This window comes from Sus scrofa, chromosome 1 (genome assembly GCF_000003025.6).
Source record: "Sus scrofa isolate TJ Tabasco breed Duroc chromosome 1, Sscrofa11.1, whole genome shotgun sequence".
In the NCBI taxonomy this organism is placed as follows: domain Eukaryota; kingdom Metazoa; phylum Chordata; class Mammalia; order Artiodactyla; family Suidae; genus Sus; species Sus scrofa.
Window position 1 is genome coordinate 221,842,979 of NC_010443.5, and position 16,827 is coordinate 221,859,805.

General features: G+C 41.5%; 1 protein-coding gene across 1 annotated transcript; it reads right to left on the bottom strand.

The window, feature by feature from the left end:
- Positions 1-5,689, bottom strand: TMEM252 (transmembrane protein 252). Its single transcript, XM_003121935.4, is given in 3 exon segments — positions 1-1,222; positions 1,225-1,301; positions 5,195-5,689. Coding segments are annotated over 3 exon segments (504 nt in total). The 5' UTR covers positions 5,473-5,689; the 3' UTR covers positions 1-1,073.

A 16,827-nucleotide genomic window follows, 5' to 3' on the forward strand; every position in this document is an offset into this window, starting at 1 on the left:
GTGGTCCTGAAAGGCAAAAAAAAAAAAAAAAAAAAAAAAACCCAAAAAACATGAAAAATATAATAAAGCCGAAGAGGCATCATTGGGCTTTAAAATAAATGCCCTGAATCTAAAATACCTGACTTTATATCTTAGAAAACAAAGAATTTTCTGTTAATGATCAGAATACTACCATATAATCTCACAATCTTTTTCTTCAAATTCTAGAAATTTATAATTACATTGTAATATATGTGTACTTTAAAATTTTGCGAGGCTTATGTCAAATTCTATATTAATACAACCTATGGCTAGTACAAATTCTTTTCTTCCTGCATTCTGTGTAGTATGAATTTTTAAGTATGCTCTTTATTCAACTGGAGTCTCCAAGAAAGCTTGTCATATATGTTCATACAACCATCCCATCCTTAAAATACTCATTTAAAATTTTGTGCTTGAACCATTTTGAAAGCACATATTGAAGTCACTTTGCTTCCACATAGAAATAAAATACACATACTTAAAATCATGTGATCATGGGTTCCAGGGGCAAATCTCTTACAGTGTGAATTACTATGTCACTCTGGTAACACGGTCAAGGAGGGTAACTATGCAACCAGCCAGCAGAACCCACAGTTTAAATGGTAATGACCCTTCATTTCCAGCATACTTTCCCTTTGTGATTATTAGGTAATGCAGCACATGAAGGTGTGTGGTGTCCCCATAAGCAGCATCTTTCCCCCTCTGCTGGGGACCGAGGTGATGGGAGAGGAGTCGACGGGGGAGTAGAAAGTCTCTCTGTGGAGTAGAGCTCTCACAACACTTTTGCAATCCAAAAGCTGACCTGGGTTGGGATTAGTTCAAATCCTTGCAAATGTTCCTTGGTGTTGACCACATCCTTCCAGGCCGCACTCTGCCCTCGCAGGCCAAGCACCTGTGTGGAATTGCATTGTTGTCACACACAGCATCCCCTCTGTGGGCTCTCATGTGGGGTCACTGATGTGGCTTTTCCTACCACCATCCCTGCCTGCATTTATTATTAGCAGCTGCATCCCACGAGAGTATATCCTGAGGGATGTAGAAGTTCTCCTGCTTCAGCACTCTTGGCTTTGCCTCTGCGATGGTATTGCTTCCACCACGCTGTCTGCTACTGACTCATTGTAGGATGGTGGGGCTTCGGGGTGGGCATCATCTTCATCTTCATATATGAGGCCTGTCTCTGAATATGGAGGTGGAGGAACACAAGGGCCTCTGGTTCTGCAGGACAGGCTTGCTTTTCAGCATCAAGCCTCTCTTCATAAGCAGGAGGGTAAAAATCTGGCCTAGAGGACAAAATGCCACAAACATACATGTGTTATTTAACTGGTTAATGCCAAAGAGGCATATGTCTCCTTCTCTCAAATCACATGGTGTGAAGTTAAACTGTTAAGAAACATTGATTTTGAAACAGATGTTCTTCTTCCCTGGAATCACCAGTTTTAAAATGTGCTGCTCTTCTAGCAAAAACTTCTTTATCAGCCATGGGACATGTGCCTCCATAATCATATTTTCCCCAGTGGATTATTCCAAGCTATTCCTTCTCTCTTATTGGAACGCATAGCTTTCAGCCTGAGATCCTTATCGGGGCAGGGGACAAAGGAGCCTTGACTGTGAAACATCTCTCTACCCAGTTTTTTAGTTCATTCACATCCTTTTCCCCATTCACACACACCGTCTACTACTCAGTGGCACTCGCTGTCTCGGATCCTCACAGCCAACAAAATAATGAATGAAAACCAGCTCTGTGCTAAACTACATCCATGCTTCTCCCTTTCCTGTTACTCTTTCAAGTCTCAGCAGCTAGTTTCCAAAAAAATTTACTCATTCCTCAAACTAGTTCAGCTGACAACTTTATATAGATTGCAACAGTGGCCCTTTCCATGCCAACAGGCTAATGGCTAAAGGAGCCATTCATGCCAGAGTGGTTGGACTCATTGGCAATCTTGCCAAGCGTTGTTAATTGCTAAATCCTCTGGCTTCTCCATCATGAATGGGATCAGGGGTGGCATGGAGGTGAAGAAGAGAGGGGGTGAGCTTGATTGAGTTGTGTATTTATAGAGTGAATCCTTCCAGTGCCCACAGGGAGTGTTTGTGGTGCGTAACCACAACAGAACAGGGACTGCCATTCGTAGCCACAGCTCCATTCCAAATGTTACCAGGCCCAAAGCCAAATAGTTGAAGGAGTTGTCTACTGTACGGCATAAACCTCAGGCTTGTCTCAGAATAGCCAAGGCTCTATATGACATGGGGCACATGTGTAGGTACTGAAGACAGGTAAGATGTTCCCTGGAATGACCAGAGGGGCTCCAGGATGACAGGTGCCTGCCCCAAATCCACACACTTCTCCCAACCCCACCCTCCCCACATCAGTTCACATTCCAAGTGGGATAAATTCCACCATTGCAGAACCATTGGCTTTGATACCTCCACCTGGGTACCTGTTTTGGATGCAAATGCTTCTGAGAAATGGAATTTCCCATTTACTGACCTACTAGCCCTTCTGAGTGGGCAGGGCATCTATTAAATGTAACAGAAAGAGGCAGTAAAATGGGGCTGTCATGATGTCCATAAGTTAAAGTATTTCAGCACAGACAATGTAATTTTATGAATGTGTTAGTAAATTTAAGCTACATCCTAAAGGCAATCAATTATTCATGTCAGGAATTCATCAGGAAGCAATCATCTAACATTTATATATTTTAAAAAAATTCATCACTCTAGAAGCATCTTCTACAATCACTTCAGTTAGCAAATCCAGAGACCTTGCAGTAAGTATCATAAGCACTAGAATGGGTTTTGTTTATTGTAATTAGTATCTTAATTAATTAGCATAATAATGTCAAAATAATTATCATGGATAAAATTACCTATATTCAAGATAGGAGTAGCTACCTTAAAAAATACTTTTGAGGAGTTCCCGTCGTGGCACAGTGGTTAACGATCCGACTAGGAACATTAAGGTTGTGGGTTCGGTCCCTGCCCTTGCTCAGTGGGTTGAGGATCCAGCGTTGGGTGTAGGTCGCAGACGTGGCTCGGATCCCGCGTTGCTGTGGCTCTGGTGTAGGCTGGCGCTACAGCTCCGATTCAACCCCTAGCTGGGAACCTCCATATGCTGCGGGAGCGGCCCAAAGAAATAGCAAAAAGACAAAAAAAAAAAAAAAAATACTTTCGAGGAAGGGGGCAAAAGGATTTATGGAAACTGGAGGTCCCGTCGTGGCTCAGCAGTTAGCGAGCCTGGGTAGCATCCATGAGGATGTGGGTTCGATCCCTGGCCTCGCTCAGTGGGTTAAGGATCCGGCATTGCCGCAAGTTGTGGTGTAGGTCGCAGAAGTGGCTCTGGTATAGGCTGTCAGCTACAGCTCCGATTGGACCCCTAGCCTGGGAACCTCCATATGCTGTGAGTTCGGCCCTGAAGAGACAAAAAGACCAAAAAAAAAAAAAAAAAAAAAGAATATGGAATCTTACAGCCTGTACCTTAAAGATGATGCCTGAGGTTTATCACTAAATGATTCTGTGTTCAGCCAAGAATTAGCAGATTTTGGTTGTCAGATGTTGACCATAAGGTTAACTGAAAATTTTTTATTGTGGTAAAACACATATAACATAAAATTCCCCATTTTAGTTATTTTAAGTGCACAGATCAACTTTTTTTTCTTTATTTTTAGGGCCACACCTGAGGCATATGGAAGTTTCCAGGCTAGGGGTCGAATCGGAGCTGCAGCTGCCTGCCTACACCACAGACACATTAACACCAGATTCAAGTCACATCTGTGATCTCTGGCCCAGCTTGCTGCAATGCTGGATCCTTAACCCACTGAGTGGGACCAGGGATTGAATCCACATCCTCACAGACACTATGTCGGGTTTTTAACCCACTGAGCTGCAACGAGAACTCCAGCTCAGCGGCTTTAAATACATGCAAATATTTTTGCAACATCACCATTATCCAGTTTCAGAATTCTTCCACAATCCCACACAGAAACTCTGTATGCATTAAACAGTAACTGCCCATTCCTTCCTCCTCCCAGCCCCTGGTAACCACTATCCCACATTCTGTCTGTGAATCTGACTACTCTAGGTACCTCAGATAGGTGGAATCATGCAGTATTTATCTTTTTGTGTCTGGCTTATTTCACTTAATGTCTTCAAGGTTCATCCATATTGTAGCATGCATCAGTATTTCCTTTTTTTAAGGATGAACAATATTCCATCTTTTGTATGTTATATATTATTTATCCATTCATCCACTGATGGATATTTGGGTTGTTTCCACCTTCTGGCTATTGTGCAGAATGCTGCTGTGAACCTTGGTGTACAAATATCTGTTCAAATCCCTGCTTTCACTTCTTTTGTCTATATACCCAGAAGTGGAATTGTGAGATCAGATGGCACTTTTATGTTTAATGTTTCGAGGAAACTCCAGGCCATTTTCTAGAGCAGCTACCTCATTTTACATTCCCATCAGCAGCAAAAAAGGTCTCCAATTTCTCCACATCCCTGCTATCCTTCTTGTTTCCTCCATCCCTTCTTTCTTTCCTTCCTTCCTTCCCTCCTTCCTTTCTCTTTCTTTTGTCTCTTTCTTTTTTAAATAATAGCCATCCTAATGGGTCTGAGGCAGTAAGGTTAACCAGATCTTACCTCAGGAATATTATATACCTGGTATCAAAGAAATCATTCATGCACCTAAGAGGAAGGTAAGCTGGGACTTCGATGAGTTTATAGAGACAACAGAGCTGATTCCTGCTTGCTCATTTGTTGTGTGGCCGAATTTGATCTGGGACTTGCTTTCCTTCTGACCCTATAGGCAGGTTATGAGGAATAACTAACCATCACCTGCCTCTAAGGACAGCTCTCATGATACTACAAAAGAACTTGAGTTGGGCCTTAAAAACTGGCTTAGGTAGATTTTCAATGGTGGTTGGGGGGCGGGGGGGGCGGTTATTCTCTGAAATAAATTCCCTCTACTTCACGGTTTTCCCCAGAGTTCAATACCATTCTTCCTTATGACTAATCCCAAACTAATTCCTGATTTTTAAAGCTTTAATTGGAGACACATAGCCCCATGGGACATGTAAGTTGCTCCACAATGGGATTAGAAGTCCTTCACCTTTTGCAGAACTCATCCCCCTCGAAGCTCCCCCCACCGCCCCGAGTCCTCCGGCTTCTCAGCACCTACCTGTCCACTGTGGCCAAGGGCACGGCCCCCTGAGCACGGTGCTGTCTGAGCACCCGGCCGAACACCCCTTTGCTTTCACTGGCCTGGCGGTAGGTGCTCCAGAAAATTCCACTCAGAAGGATCACAAACCCCAGAGGCAGAAGCACATAGGCCAGAATCAGGTTCCCTTGGCAGCTGAACATGGAGCCTGTGGAAATGAAGTAGGCTCCCAGGCAGATCATCAGGAAGCCCATCAGGAGGGCAAAGGCACAGAGAACTAGACTGGATCTGTTACACATCCCTGCTTCTTTGGAAGCCAGCTCCCCAACCTTTCCACTCCCCTGCTCCCCTTGCTCAGAGAGAATGCTCTCATTAGCCAGCTCGCAGCTTTATACCTCTGGGACCAACTGGCCTTTGGACAATTAAATGAAGCAGGCACTTAGAAGCTATTCATTAACCATTGAAAGTAACTGTAATATCCTTGGACGATTAACCTAAAAACACAGCATTGTGTACTGCAGAGAGGAGAGGCTTTTCATAGTGGCCTTGATTTTCTGAGCAGGACAGGATCCTGGGCTAACCCCAGTTATGTGAGGGAAGCCCTCTCCCATCCTTTGAATAAAAGGGTCTCTTGATCCCTGTGGTGGGTGATTCCCAATTAATGCTAGAGAAGAGAAATTCACATTCCTTGCTGAGTTCATTTCTTGCTGGTTTGTCAGAGAGTCCTTTTCGAATTGCTTCTTGCTTTTGCTGTCCTAATAAGATACTGTTGAAGGTTCTAACCATGTTGAGTGCCTCTATCAGTGAATCTCCCTTTACTGTCCTCCCACTATGATGCTGGACAAATTCCAAGAGAACAGCCCAGGGGTAACTCCCTGATTTGAAGGGCAGTGTCAGCAGGTGGCGAGAATCATTGTAATAGAGCCTCCAGGAATGTGAGGGGATTTTTGAGGACGGCTGTAAATGGGAATGATCTGGTGACTTCTGTTCTGATGCTGATTTTGTATCTGTTCCATTCTTGGGGCCCAAATGTTGAAATCCTAGGGTCATTTCTGGTTAATACCCAGGTGTTAGATTTTTTTTTTTTTTTTTTTTTTTTTTACTTATTGCTCAACCACTTTCTCACTAGAAATATTTAAACCAGATCTCACCCTTCCTGCTCTCAAAAAGGCCACAGGCATTTGATAAAAGAGCTTTCCCTAAACATGTGTAGCATGTTTCCACCTCCAAACAGAATGAATGAGCTGAAAAGTGCTGCCTGTTTAATCCTTACCCTCCCTCACACACATCTTAGGGTTTCACAGAGTGTACTAACATATTAAAGGCTCTGAAAAGTCCTGCAATCTGTGCCCTCCTAAAATACATATTAAATGAAATTTGTTTTGTTAGATGCTGCTAAAAAATATTCCCTATCCTATCCCCTGTGTCATTGCTCTCTAGCATTGCTTTCAAAAAATCTTTTCAGAACCCGCCTTCTGTTTTCTATCTGGAATATGTTTCTTCCATTTTGCCTTTGGTTTAGACAGTCTCTTCCAGATATGCTTCATGCTGTGGTTCCTTCCTTTCTTTTTTGATGCTTTGGCATGTCACTGCCAAAACTCTCCTTCCAAGAGGGGCTCTGGGTCATTTTCATGCAGAGAGATTATCTTCAGGCCTTCTCTGATACTTCTCTACTCCACACCTCCATTACTATTATTCTCCATTTACTTTCTCAGTGGAAAAAGCAGTTCTTTATGCAGTGCCATAGTTGAAGTTCCCTCCTTTCACCTCATACCCACCATCTCTTAAATTCTGCCTTCATGTTATGGCTAGGAAAGAGAGAGAAAAACACTGGATGAAAAATGATATAAGGTCCTTTCTCATTTCACCCCCTAACCTCTATCTTTTATTAGTTTCAGTCTTTATCCTGGACTATTTTCATTATCTAGTCTTGATATTATCCTTGTAACTTTAAAACAGCCCCTTCTCCCTTCTTCTCCAATTGGTCTTGAAGTTGACAGATTTCTAAGATGACCCTTGAAGTTCCTGCCTCTTGATATTCATGTCCTCTTGAGTGTGAGCTGAATATTTTGAGTGTGGCCTAGACATAGTGATTTGACTCTAAGCAACTGCATAAAGCAAAGGTGATGATATCACCCTGGATTAGGTTACAAAAGATTATGCCTTCTGTCTTGTTAGCAGACTCTATTGCCCTCATGGCTTGCACTCTTTGAAGAAAGAAGCTGCCATATTGGAGAGGCCCATATGACAGGGCGCTTTCTAGCCAACAGTCAGTAAAGAACCAAGGCCCTTAGTCCCCCAGCCAGTGAGGAACTACATTCTACCAATAACCATGTGAACTTGGAATGAAAGACTTGCTCAATTGAGCCTTCAGATGACCAGATCCTAAGCAACACCTTGACTGAGGACCTTGATGCCTAGGACCCAGCTAAGTCATGGCCAAATTCCAGGCCCATGGAAAGTGTAAGATGATAAGTGTGTGCTGTTTTAAGCTGCTAAGTTTTAAGGCAATTAGACAGCACTAGAATAACTAAAACAGTTCTTTAAGACTTGGGAACCAAAGGAGAATATCTGTGTTACATGCTTACCCACTACCTGGCCCATAAGAATTGCCTTATCAAAGTTAGCTATGATCATCTTCACCATTATTGTTACCATCATTACTGCTGTAATTCCAAAAAGCTGGGAAAGACCCAGGATTTCCAACTGAAAGGTCTGCACTAGGAGTTGAGTCTACCAAGAAATGGTAGAGCCCGGAGCTAGAATTCTTAGAGTAAGGAGGGATACCATTCTCATTGAGAACTGTCTGTCCATAGGGTTGGGCCTCTTTGTTTTAAACCAAAACTTGATGTTGAAACAGACTGGGTACTGTGACAGATATGGACTATTTCCTGTGATTGCATGAATATGTGAGCAAGTAAGTATCTCTATGTTTTCTCTCCTCCAGTATCAATAAAGGGTAAGCAGTGCCTTATAATTTGTTAGATAGGTTCTTCCCCTGTCATACCCTTTAAGGAGATGCCTGTTTTCCAGAGCAGTGTATCTTTTCCTTGTGGTGTTTTTTTTTTTTTGTATTTGTTTTGTTTTTTGCTTTTTTGGGGGTGTGTGTGAGAAATTGAATAGGAAAGAGCAAGATCTAGGAAGTGGCAGAAGAGTGGAAGTCTTCATTATTTTACATAAAATTTATGTACAATAGCAAGTTCCTGGGCTGAGAATATTTAAGGTATTTATCTGGGCTGAGGTGGGGCCCCAAGGAGAAATTATGGGAGAATCTTCAGTATATGAGTGTAGATGAGAAAGGGGAACAAAAATCAATATAAAAATAGAAAGTATTTCTGAGAAACATGTGTCTCCTTCATGATGCTTTAGATGTACTAGTGAAGGACTTATGTGGATATTATTTTTGCATATTTGTGTTATTTTTATTATTAAACATATAAATTATTAATTAATCTCTTTTTTGGCTGTGATTCTGCTTCAGTTCAGAACCACAGCCATCACTGATCTATGAGCATTATTCCCCTTCGATGCCTCAAAAATGACCACGGTAACTAAAACCAGCAACTTATAAACAATCCTAATTACTTGTGGTTCAGTGGAAACAATTTTGAGAAGTGAGAAATGACAGTAGATGGGTGCTTGCTTCTGTGATAGCACAAACATTGAGAGAAAGCCTCCTGGTCTTTATCAGTCTTGAAGGGGTGGAAATGGGAGCAGAAGAGCAGCTGTCATGACAGAAAGAAAAGTGGGTCACATCCTCAGAGCTGGGGAAAAAATGAAAAGAATTCAATGAAAAACTAATCAAATACAAAAAAAAAAATCACCTTGAAGAGTCAGTTTTAGGAGAACGTTGGGTGTGGCTAGTCTTCCTTAGACTCTGCCTTACCTTCTGGGCTGGCTTCTCTCCTGGGCCAACTTGCTTGGGCTTGCCCATCTAACCACTTAGCCCACACTGAGTGTGAGAGGAAGGGACCAGTAACACTGACTCCATGTTAAGGCAGAGAAACTGCAAGGGAGAGATGAATGACTACCCTAAGTTCCTCCGGTCAGCATGGGGTTGATGAGAAAAATGGATATTCTGGGAGGAGATTGGACAGAGGTCCACCTTCTACAGAGAAATGTTCTGGGACCCAGGGGAAGCCAAGCCAGTGTCCCCTCATCCTGATTCCCATCCCTTCTACGTGGGATCCATCTAAAAAATGATGTCTTACTTCTATACCAGTTTACTTCTTTATTATTATCATTCTTAAAAATTTTCCAATAAGCAGTAGGCAGTTACATGTTATTTGGTTGACAGCCAAACTATCTTAAAACATAATCACTCTCTCAACACTATGTTCTCTGAGCATTACTGACCCACAAGTGCTATTCTGAACATTGAGTGCAGCAGAGTTCCAAGCCCTATTCTTCCTTCCATGTCAGAGCCCCTGAAACTCATCTTTCAAACTCTCCCACGTAAAATGTAGGTGCGTTGGAAGTTCTAAGAGCTCTCTTCACTCCAGTGTTTTTTTACTTGGCACATGGGCCAGCACCCTTCTTGTGAAAGCAGGAAAAAATGTTGCCATGGATGAGAAGTAGACAGGGACTTTGGAAGGAAGCTAATGGTGTGTAGAGGCTGTTGCACTGGAGGGGCATGGGGCCAAGACCTAAGGTGGAGTGGCCGGGTTTCAGAAGGTCACTTTGGTTTAGGAAGTGAGGTTCTGAGGGAAGTGAGGAAGGCAATCATCTGAGTAGTGAGCAAAGTCACCCGGTCTGATTTCATGGTGATGATTACTGAGTGATTGCTGGATTAGCCTTTCACACATGTGGGTTCACTGGGCACTGGCCGCTTCCTCTTCCCGCTCCTTGTTTTCTTTGCCTTGGGCCCTTTCTCCTGACCTCTCCTCCGCCCCCCCCACCTCACTCTGGAAGATTTAAGTGAAGGCATTTTTAGGTTGGCAGAGGACAAACTGCTTCACAGAAAATGTGTGGCATTGTGAGATAAAGAGATATTAGACTAGCACACAAGTCTAATACTCCCCCTGGAATGAACATAGTGAGTTTCTAGGATAGAGGACTCTCAGCAAGGCAAGAATGGGGTGAGGCCTGACAGACACAAAACTTCTGGGGGTGCCAAAAAACTAAATAATAAGATAAATCAAAATTTCAAACCATGTTTTCAAAAATTAAGTTGGGAAATATGGCTCATAAGCTGCCCCTCTCTTTCTGTAAGATTTAGTAAGGAAATTGGGTTATGTCTGTGGACCAAACAAGACAAATTCTTTTCTAAAGAAAGTTCAGCTTCCAGTTGATCCAGAAACAAGCCATAAGAAGTTTAATTTCTTCATGGATCTTTGAAAAACTTGAAAGGAGACCATATTTTTACAGCCACTTTGAATCAGCAGAAGCCTCAAGCCAGAGCAGATTTGACTGCCTGAGTTACACTAGTTGGTGTGATGGACAGTGATATATAAATATGAAGTGGGTACTATATCCCACAGAACCCACTTCATATTTATGGGGTTTTGTATCTCATGAAATTCTCTTTAATATTGATCTATGTCCCACCTCCCTTAGTTTTTAATACTATTGGATAGCTTAAATGATAAAAAAAAATCATGTGTTCCTTAAAGATTTGGTAGAACTCATAAAACCAATGGGTTCAAGACCTTTTTTTCTCATTCTTTTATATCTTATAATTTTTCTTCATTGAAAGCCAGATGCTATGTGTAGGACAGTAAAGACTAAATAAATAGTATTTATGCCATGCCTGGAAATGGGAACACCTCCTTCTATGCTCACTTGTCAGTGGAGTAGATTAAGCTAATCTACTCAAGATTTTAGCTGAGTTTGGTTTCATTGTCACCTATGAATACCTTCAGTGCACTACTGGTTTCAAATTCCTCTTGTGTTAACTGGAACTGGGGTGAGGGTTGGGTTGCTAGAGGGTTTTTCTTCAACATTCTTCCTCTATGCTCAATTGTATACTTTCACTGCCTGCAAGAGGTCTTCACACTCACCCATTCCCTCAGCAGTAAACTCTGTTGTTTGTTATTGGTACTTGGTAGATGGGTGGTGAAGTCAGGGTTTTTTTCAGTTATAATTGTCTGTCTCAGTCTTAGGTAGACTCTGTGGTCCTTGGTCTTGGGGGTGAGGGCTTTCTCAGTGGTCCAGCCTTTCTCCATCATTCGTTTGGACTCAGGATGGCCTCAGAATGGTTTCCTGACCCACCTCTAGAGGTAGATGGTTTTTTCTTTTCACTTACCCCAGCTACATGAGTTTCACTCTGTCCTGGGTGTGGGGGGGAGATGATTTGCTGCCCTTATTTCTCAAAGCTGCAGCTTCACAAAGTTCAGGTGGGGTTTTGACATTCATGCAGGAGCTTGGTGAAGATCCATGGAGAAGAGCCTCCCCTTGTTTCCAGTGGTTCTATTTTTCAAGTTAGCTCACATTTGACATTTAACAATTCGCTAAAAATTTTAACTGAATTATTCTTCCCAGCTTATGACACTCCATGTCTCTTCTTCTTCCTGTCTCTTTCTTCTTCCTGTGTCCTACCACAGGAGAGCCAGTGCTTATGTCCCAGCTTCCCTCAGAAGCTCCAGTCTTTCCTTAACCTCAGCTCTCTGATGGATTCAAGAAAATTTATGATTTTGTAGATTATCAGCATTTTCTTTGGGAGAATGAAAACAAAGCTCTTTCTAGCTTTCTACATTTTAAGCAGATGCAGAACATTCTTGGCATCATTTTTTTAAATGGGTAAATTTAGATTCCTTTTTCAAAGTTTCCTAGGGGTCAATATATGGTTTTCTCTTTTTCTTGAACAAATTGTCTAAAATGCATAATTTTCTAGAAAACATGTGCATGCATATATTTTTTCTGCATATCTATATTTCACTAATAATGTTAAAACCTCCCTGATTCTATAGGTATGTCACTTTTCCAATTATTTAACATTATTTGTGTGTCTTTACATTTTTTCCTTGATGAAACTAGTCAAAGCTATTTTACTAATTTTTTCAAAGCTACTTTTTCATGCATTGATCTTTTCCAAGAGTCAGCACATTTATATTTATTTTTCAGGCCTTTCTAAAAAGGACATTTTTGAGTTCCCACTGTGGCACAGTGGAAAAGAATCTGACTAGGAACCAGGAGGTTGCGTGTTTGATCCCTGGCCTTGCTCAGTGGGTTAAGGATCAGGCGTTGCCATGAGCTGTTGTGTAGGTCACAGACATGGCTCAGATCCTGAGTTGCTGTGGCTGTGGCATAGGCCATCAGCTGTAGCTCCAATTTGACCCCTAGCCTGGGAAACTCCATATGCCATAGGTGTGGCCCTAAAAAGCTAATAATAATAATAATAAAATTTAAAAAAATAAAAAGGACTTTTTTTTGTTTTAAGGTTTATATTTCATAATTTTTTCTTTTATCACTAATAAGAACTTTAAGAGTTCCTGTTGTGGCTCAAAGGGTTAAGAACTTGACAGGGTGTCCTTAAGAATGTGAATATGACCCCTGGCCTCCTTCAGTGGATTAAGGATCTAGCATTGCCACGGCTGTGGCATAGGTTGCAGATTTGGCTCGGATATGGCATGCCTGTGGCTGTGGTACAGACTGGCAGCTGCAACTCCAATTAGACCCCTAACCTGGGACCTTCCAATGCTGCAGATGCAGCCTTAAAAAAAAAAAAAAAAAAAAAAAAAAGAACTTTACTTTTAAGGAGTTGTCATTCTTTCATCTTCAGTAAATCAGACCTTTAATTTTTTACGGTTTGTCTTTTTAATTTTGTATTTTATCAATTTCTGCCTTTTATCTTTAAAAAGTTCTTTAGTCTACTTTTTTCTTTTTTTTTTTTTTTTTTTTTTTGTCTTTTTTCTATTTCTTTGGGCCGCTTCCGAGGCATATGGAGGTCCCCAGGCTAGGGGTCTAATCGGAGCTATAGCCGCTGGCCTACGCCAGAGCCACAGCAACGCGGGATCCGAGCCAGGTCTGCAACCTACACCATGGCTCATGGCAACGCCGGATCGTTAACCCACTGAGCAAGGGCAGGGACCAAACCCGCAACCTCATGGTTCCTAGCCAGATTAGTTAACCACTGTGCCACGACGGGAGCTCCTTTTAGTCTACTTTTAATGGTGTTTTTGTCATTCATTTTATAGTATCTTCCATTGAATGGTAACTTAATTTATTTTCCATCTTAATTGTTTTCTGGTAAGTATAATCAGGGGTATACATTTTCTCCTGTGTATCCCTTTGGCTTAAATCCTACAAGTATTTTGTATGTCATGTGCCTATTGTCACTCGTTTCCAAATAATAAGTAATTTTACCTAATATAACAAAAAAGAAGCAGACTCACAGATACAGAGAACAAACTGATGGTTACCAGTGGAGGAGTGGCAGGGCCAATGCAGGAGGAGGGAAGTGGGAGGTACAATCCATTAGGTGTGAAATAGGGTCAAGGATTTATTGTAGAACATGGAGACTATACCTGATACTTTGTAACAACTGTAAATGGAAAGTAACCTTTAAAATTATATAAAAATTTTTAAATTAAAAAAACAGACGAGTTCCTGTCGTGGAGCAGTGGCTAACAAATCTGACTAGGAACCATGAGGTTGCGGGTTCGATCCCTGGTCTTGCTCAGTGGGTTAAGGATCCGGCGTTGCTGTGAGCTACGGTGTAGGTCACAGATGCAGCTCGGATCTCACGTTGCTGTGGCTCTGGTGTAGGCTGGGAGCTGCAGCTCCGATTAGACCCCTAGCCTGGGAATCTCCATATGCTGCGGGTGTGGCCCTAGAAAAGACCAAAAAATAAATAAGTAAATAAATAAATAAACAGAGATAAGTCTATGCTGGGGGAAAATGAGCAAAATATATAAACATGTGATAGGAAAAAAAATGAAATAGCCCTTAAAGAATGAAAAAAACTCCAACCTTACTTATAATAAGAAAAACACTAAAATACAACTTGTCACCTATCAGACTGGTAAATCTCAAAGTCTGACAATACACTCCATTGGTAAGCCTTAGGAAAAAGCACTCTCATATGCTACTGGTAGGAACACAAAATCTAGCAAAGTTACATTTGCATTTTTCTTCTGGCCTAGAAATCACACTTCTGGAAATTCATTCCAAAGATAACAGTGACAAAAAACCGAAAAGTATAAATGCATAGATCCACTCGTTATAGCAGCAATGTTTATAATTTCATTAGACTGGAAACGTCCAAATGGCTATGAATAAACTAAGGTACATTCACATAATATAATTATAAAGCCATGAGTAATATGTTTATATTACTACAGAATGATCTTCTGGATATATTGATAAGATAAAAAGCAAAGTAAACAGCAGAGTTTAGAGTGTAAAAAAAAAAGGTTGATACATAATACATGTCATTATAAATTTGCCCAAAACCATAGAATGAACAACACCAAGTCTGAATCCTAATATAAATTCAGGGTGACAATAATCTATCTCTGTAGGTCCCTCACTATTAAAAATGTACCACTCTGGTGGGGCTTGATAATAGAGGAGACTATACATGTGAAGGAGACATGGAATATATAGGAAATCTCTGCATTTCCATTCAATTGTGCTTTGAACCTACAACTGTTCTAAAAAATAAAGCTTATTAAACAAATAGTCATCTTTAAATAAAAGAATGAGGTAAAAAAATATATAGATAAATGCCTATATATTTTCAAAAAGAAACAATGAAAATACTAAAAAATTAATTTTTTAAATGTTTAAGAGGGAAGAAACAGGGTAGAGGGACAAGATTGGAGGATAGAATTGGCTGAATGTACCTCTTTCGAAGAAGTTTGGGAGCTCCCTGGTGGCTCAGTGGGTTTAAGGATCCAGCCTAGACACTAGTGTGGCTCCAGTCACTGTTCTGGTAGGGTTCAATTGCTGGCCCAGGAATTTCTGCATGCTCTGGATAAGGCCAGGAAAAAAAAAAAAAAAGCTTAAAATAGTTTTGACATGGGAACTGTACACATGCTTTGCATAATTAAGACAAAAATAAATGAAAAATAAAAAGACAAATCCATCCCCAAATAAATTTTTTTAATGAAAGACTTAGGGCCTCTGGTTTCCTTTTTTGTTGATGGTGGTGGTGGTGGTTTGGGGTGTTTTTTTTTTGTTTTGTTTTGTTTTGTTTTTGGTCCTTTTAGGGCAGAAACCACAGCATGTGGAAGTTCCCAAGCTAGGGATAGAATGGGAACTACAGCTGTTGGCCTACACCACAGCCACAGCAGCTTAGGATCTGAGCTGCATATACAACCTACAGCACAGCTCACAGCAACACCAGATCCTCAACCGACTGAGTGAGGCCAGGGATTAAACCCATGTCCTCATGGATACTAGTCGGGTTCATTACCACTGAGCCATGTTGGAAACTCTGGGTTTCCAATTTCAATGGAAGGAACTTGGAAGTTGCCACATCATTCCAACAAGAGCTAAATAGACTGAAAAATCAACAACTCTTCATGGATCCATAAGAGAAGGGAGGACACAAGGCAAACCACTGCCTCTGAGATTAGAAAGTCTGACAGGTGAGGGCAGGGAGCCTGGGCTTCCTGAAGCCTCTCATGAGCAGGAACACAGCAGGAAACAGTACCGTGCAGGAAGACCTGCTGTGATTGAACATTGCTGAAGACTCCCTGGGGACAACTCTGAGAGCTAAATCCTCCAGAGGAGCCCAGCTGGAGGGGTTCCCCAACACACACTACAATGTGAGGTACACTCCAGGAGTTCCACCAAGTCCCACAGTAAACAGTGGAGGGAAATCCCCCCTTGCTTCTGGCAGGGGGAGGGGAAAAGGAGCCATTTGGAAATATCCCAGAGCACTCTGTTCCTTTTAACAAGGCCTGCTCTCAGGAGAAACTAGTTAAGAGATGCCTAACCAACATGGAAGGATGGACAAACCCAACTCTAACTGGCTCTAGCCTTCAATGTGGCGGAAGGTAAATAGCTAAATCCAGCCTCTCAAGCCATCCTCTCCCACCTAAAGGGGGGAGAAACAAAACTGAGAACACTTGTGAAGCTCAAGTCCAGAGGCACAGGCTCACTGAAAGCCTGAGACCTAATCACTCTATTCTATCAGACTACAGAATACTTCTTCTCCCCACCCACCTCACCAGCACATTACTAAGAGCTTATTTACTGCTGTTCCTTTCATCTGGTCCATCCTGTCCAGCTATCAACAAAAAAATTGCAAGGCCAGATAAAGGAGGGGAAATTAGAAGTATCAGAACCAGACATGGTAGGAATGTTGGAATTACCAGACCAGGAATGTAAAACAATTATGATTAATATGCAAAAAGTCTAGTGGATAAAGTAGACAGCATGAAAGAACACTGCGTCTTGTAAGCAGAAAGAAATCCTAAGAAAGGACCAAAAAGTAATACTAGAGAGAAAATTGTTAACAGAAATGAAGAATGACTATGATGGCTTAGTAGACTGCACACAGGTTGAGAAAGACTCTCTGTGCTGAAGGATATACCAATAGAATCCTCAAAATTAAAAAGCAAAGGGAGAGAAACCCTGGGAAAATGAAAAACAGAATAGACTACTCAAGGACTGTGGAACAACTACAAACGTTGTGACGTGTAATGGAAACACCAAGAGAAGAGAGAGAAAGAAAATGGAAGCAATGTTCGAAACAATAAGGACTG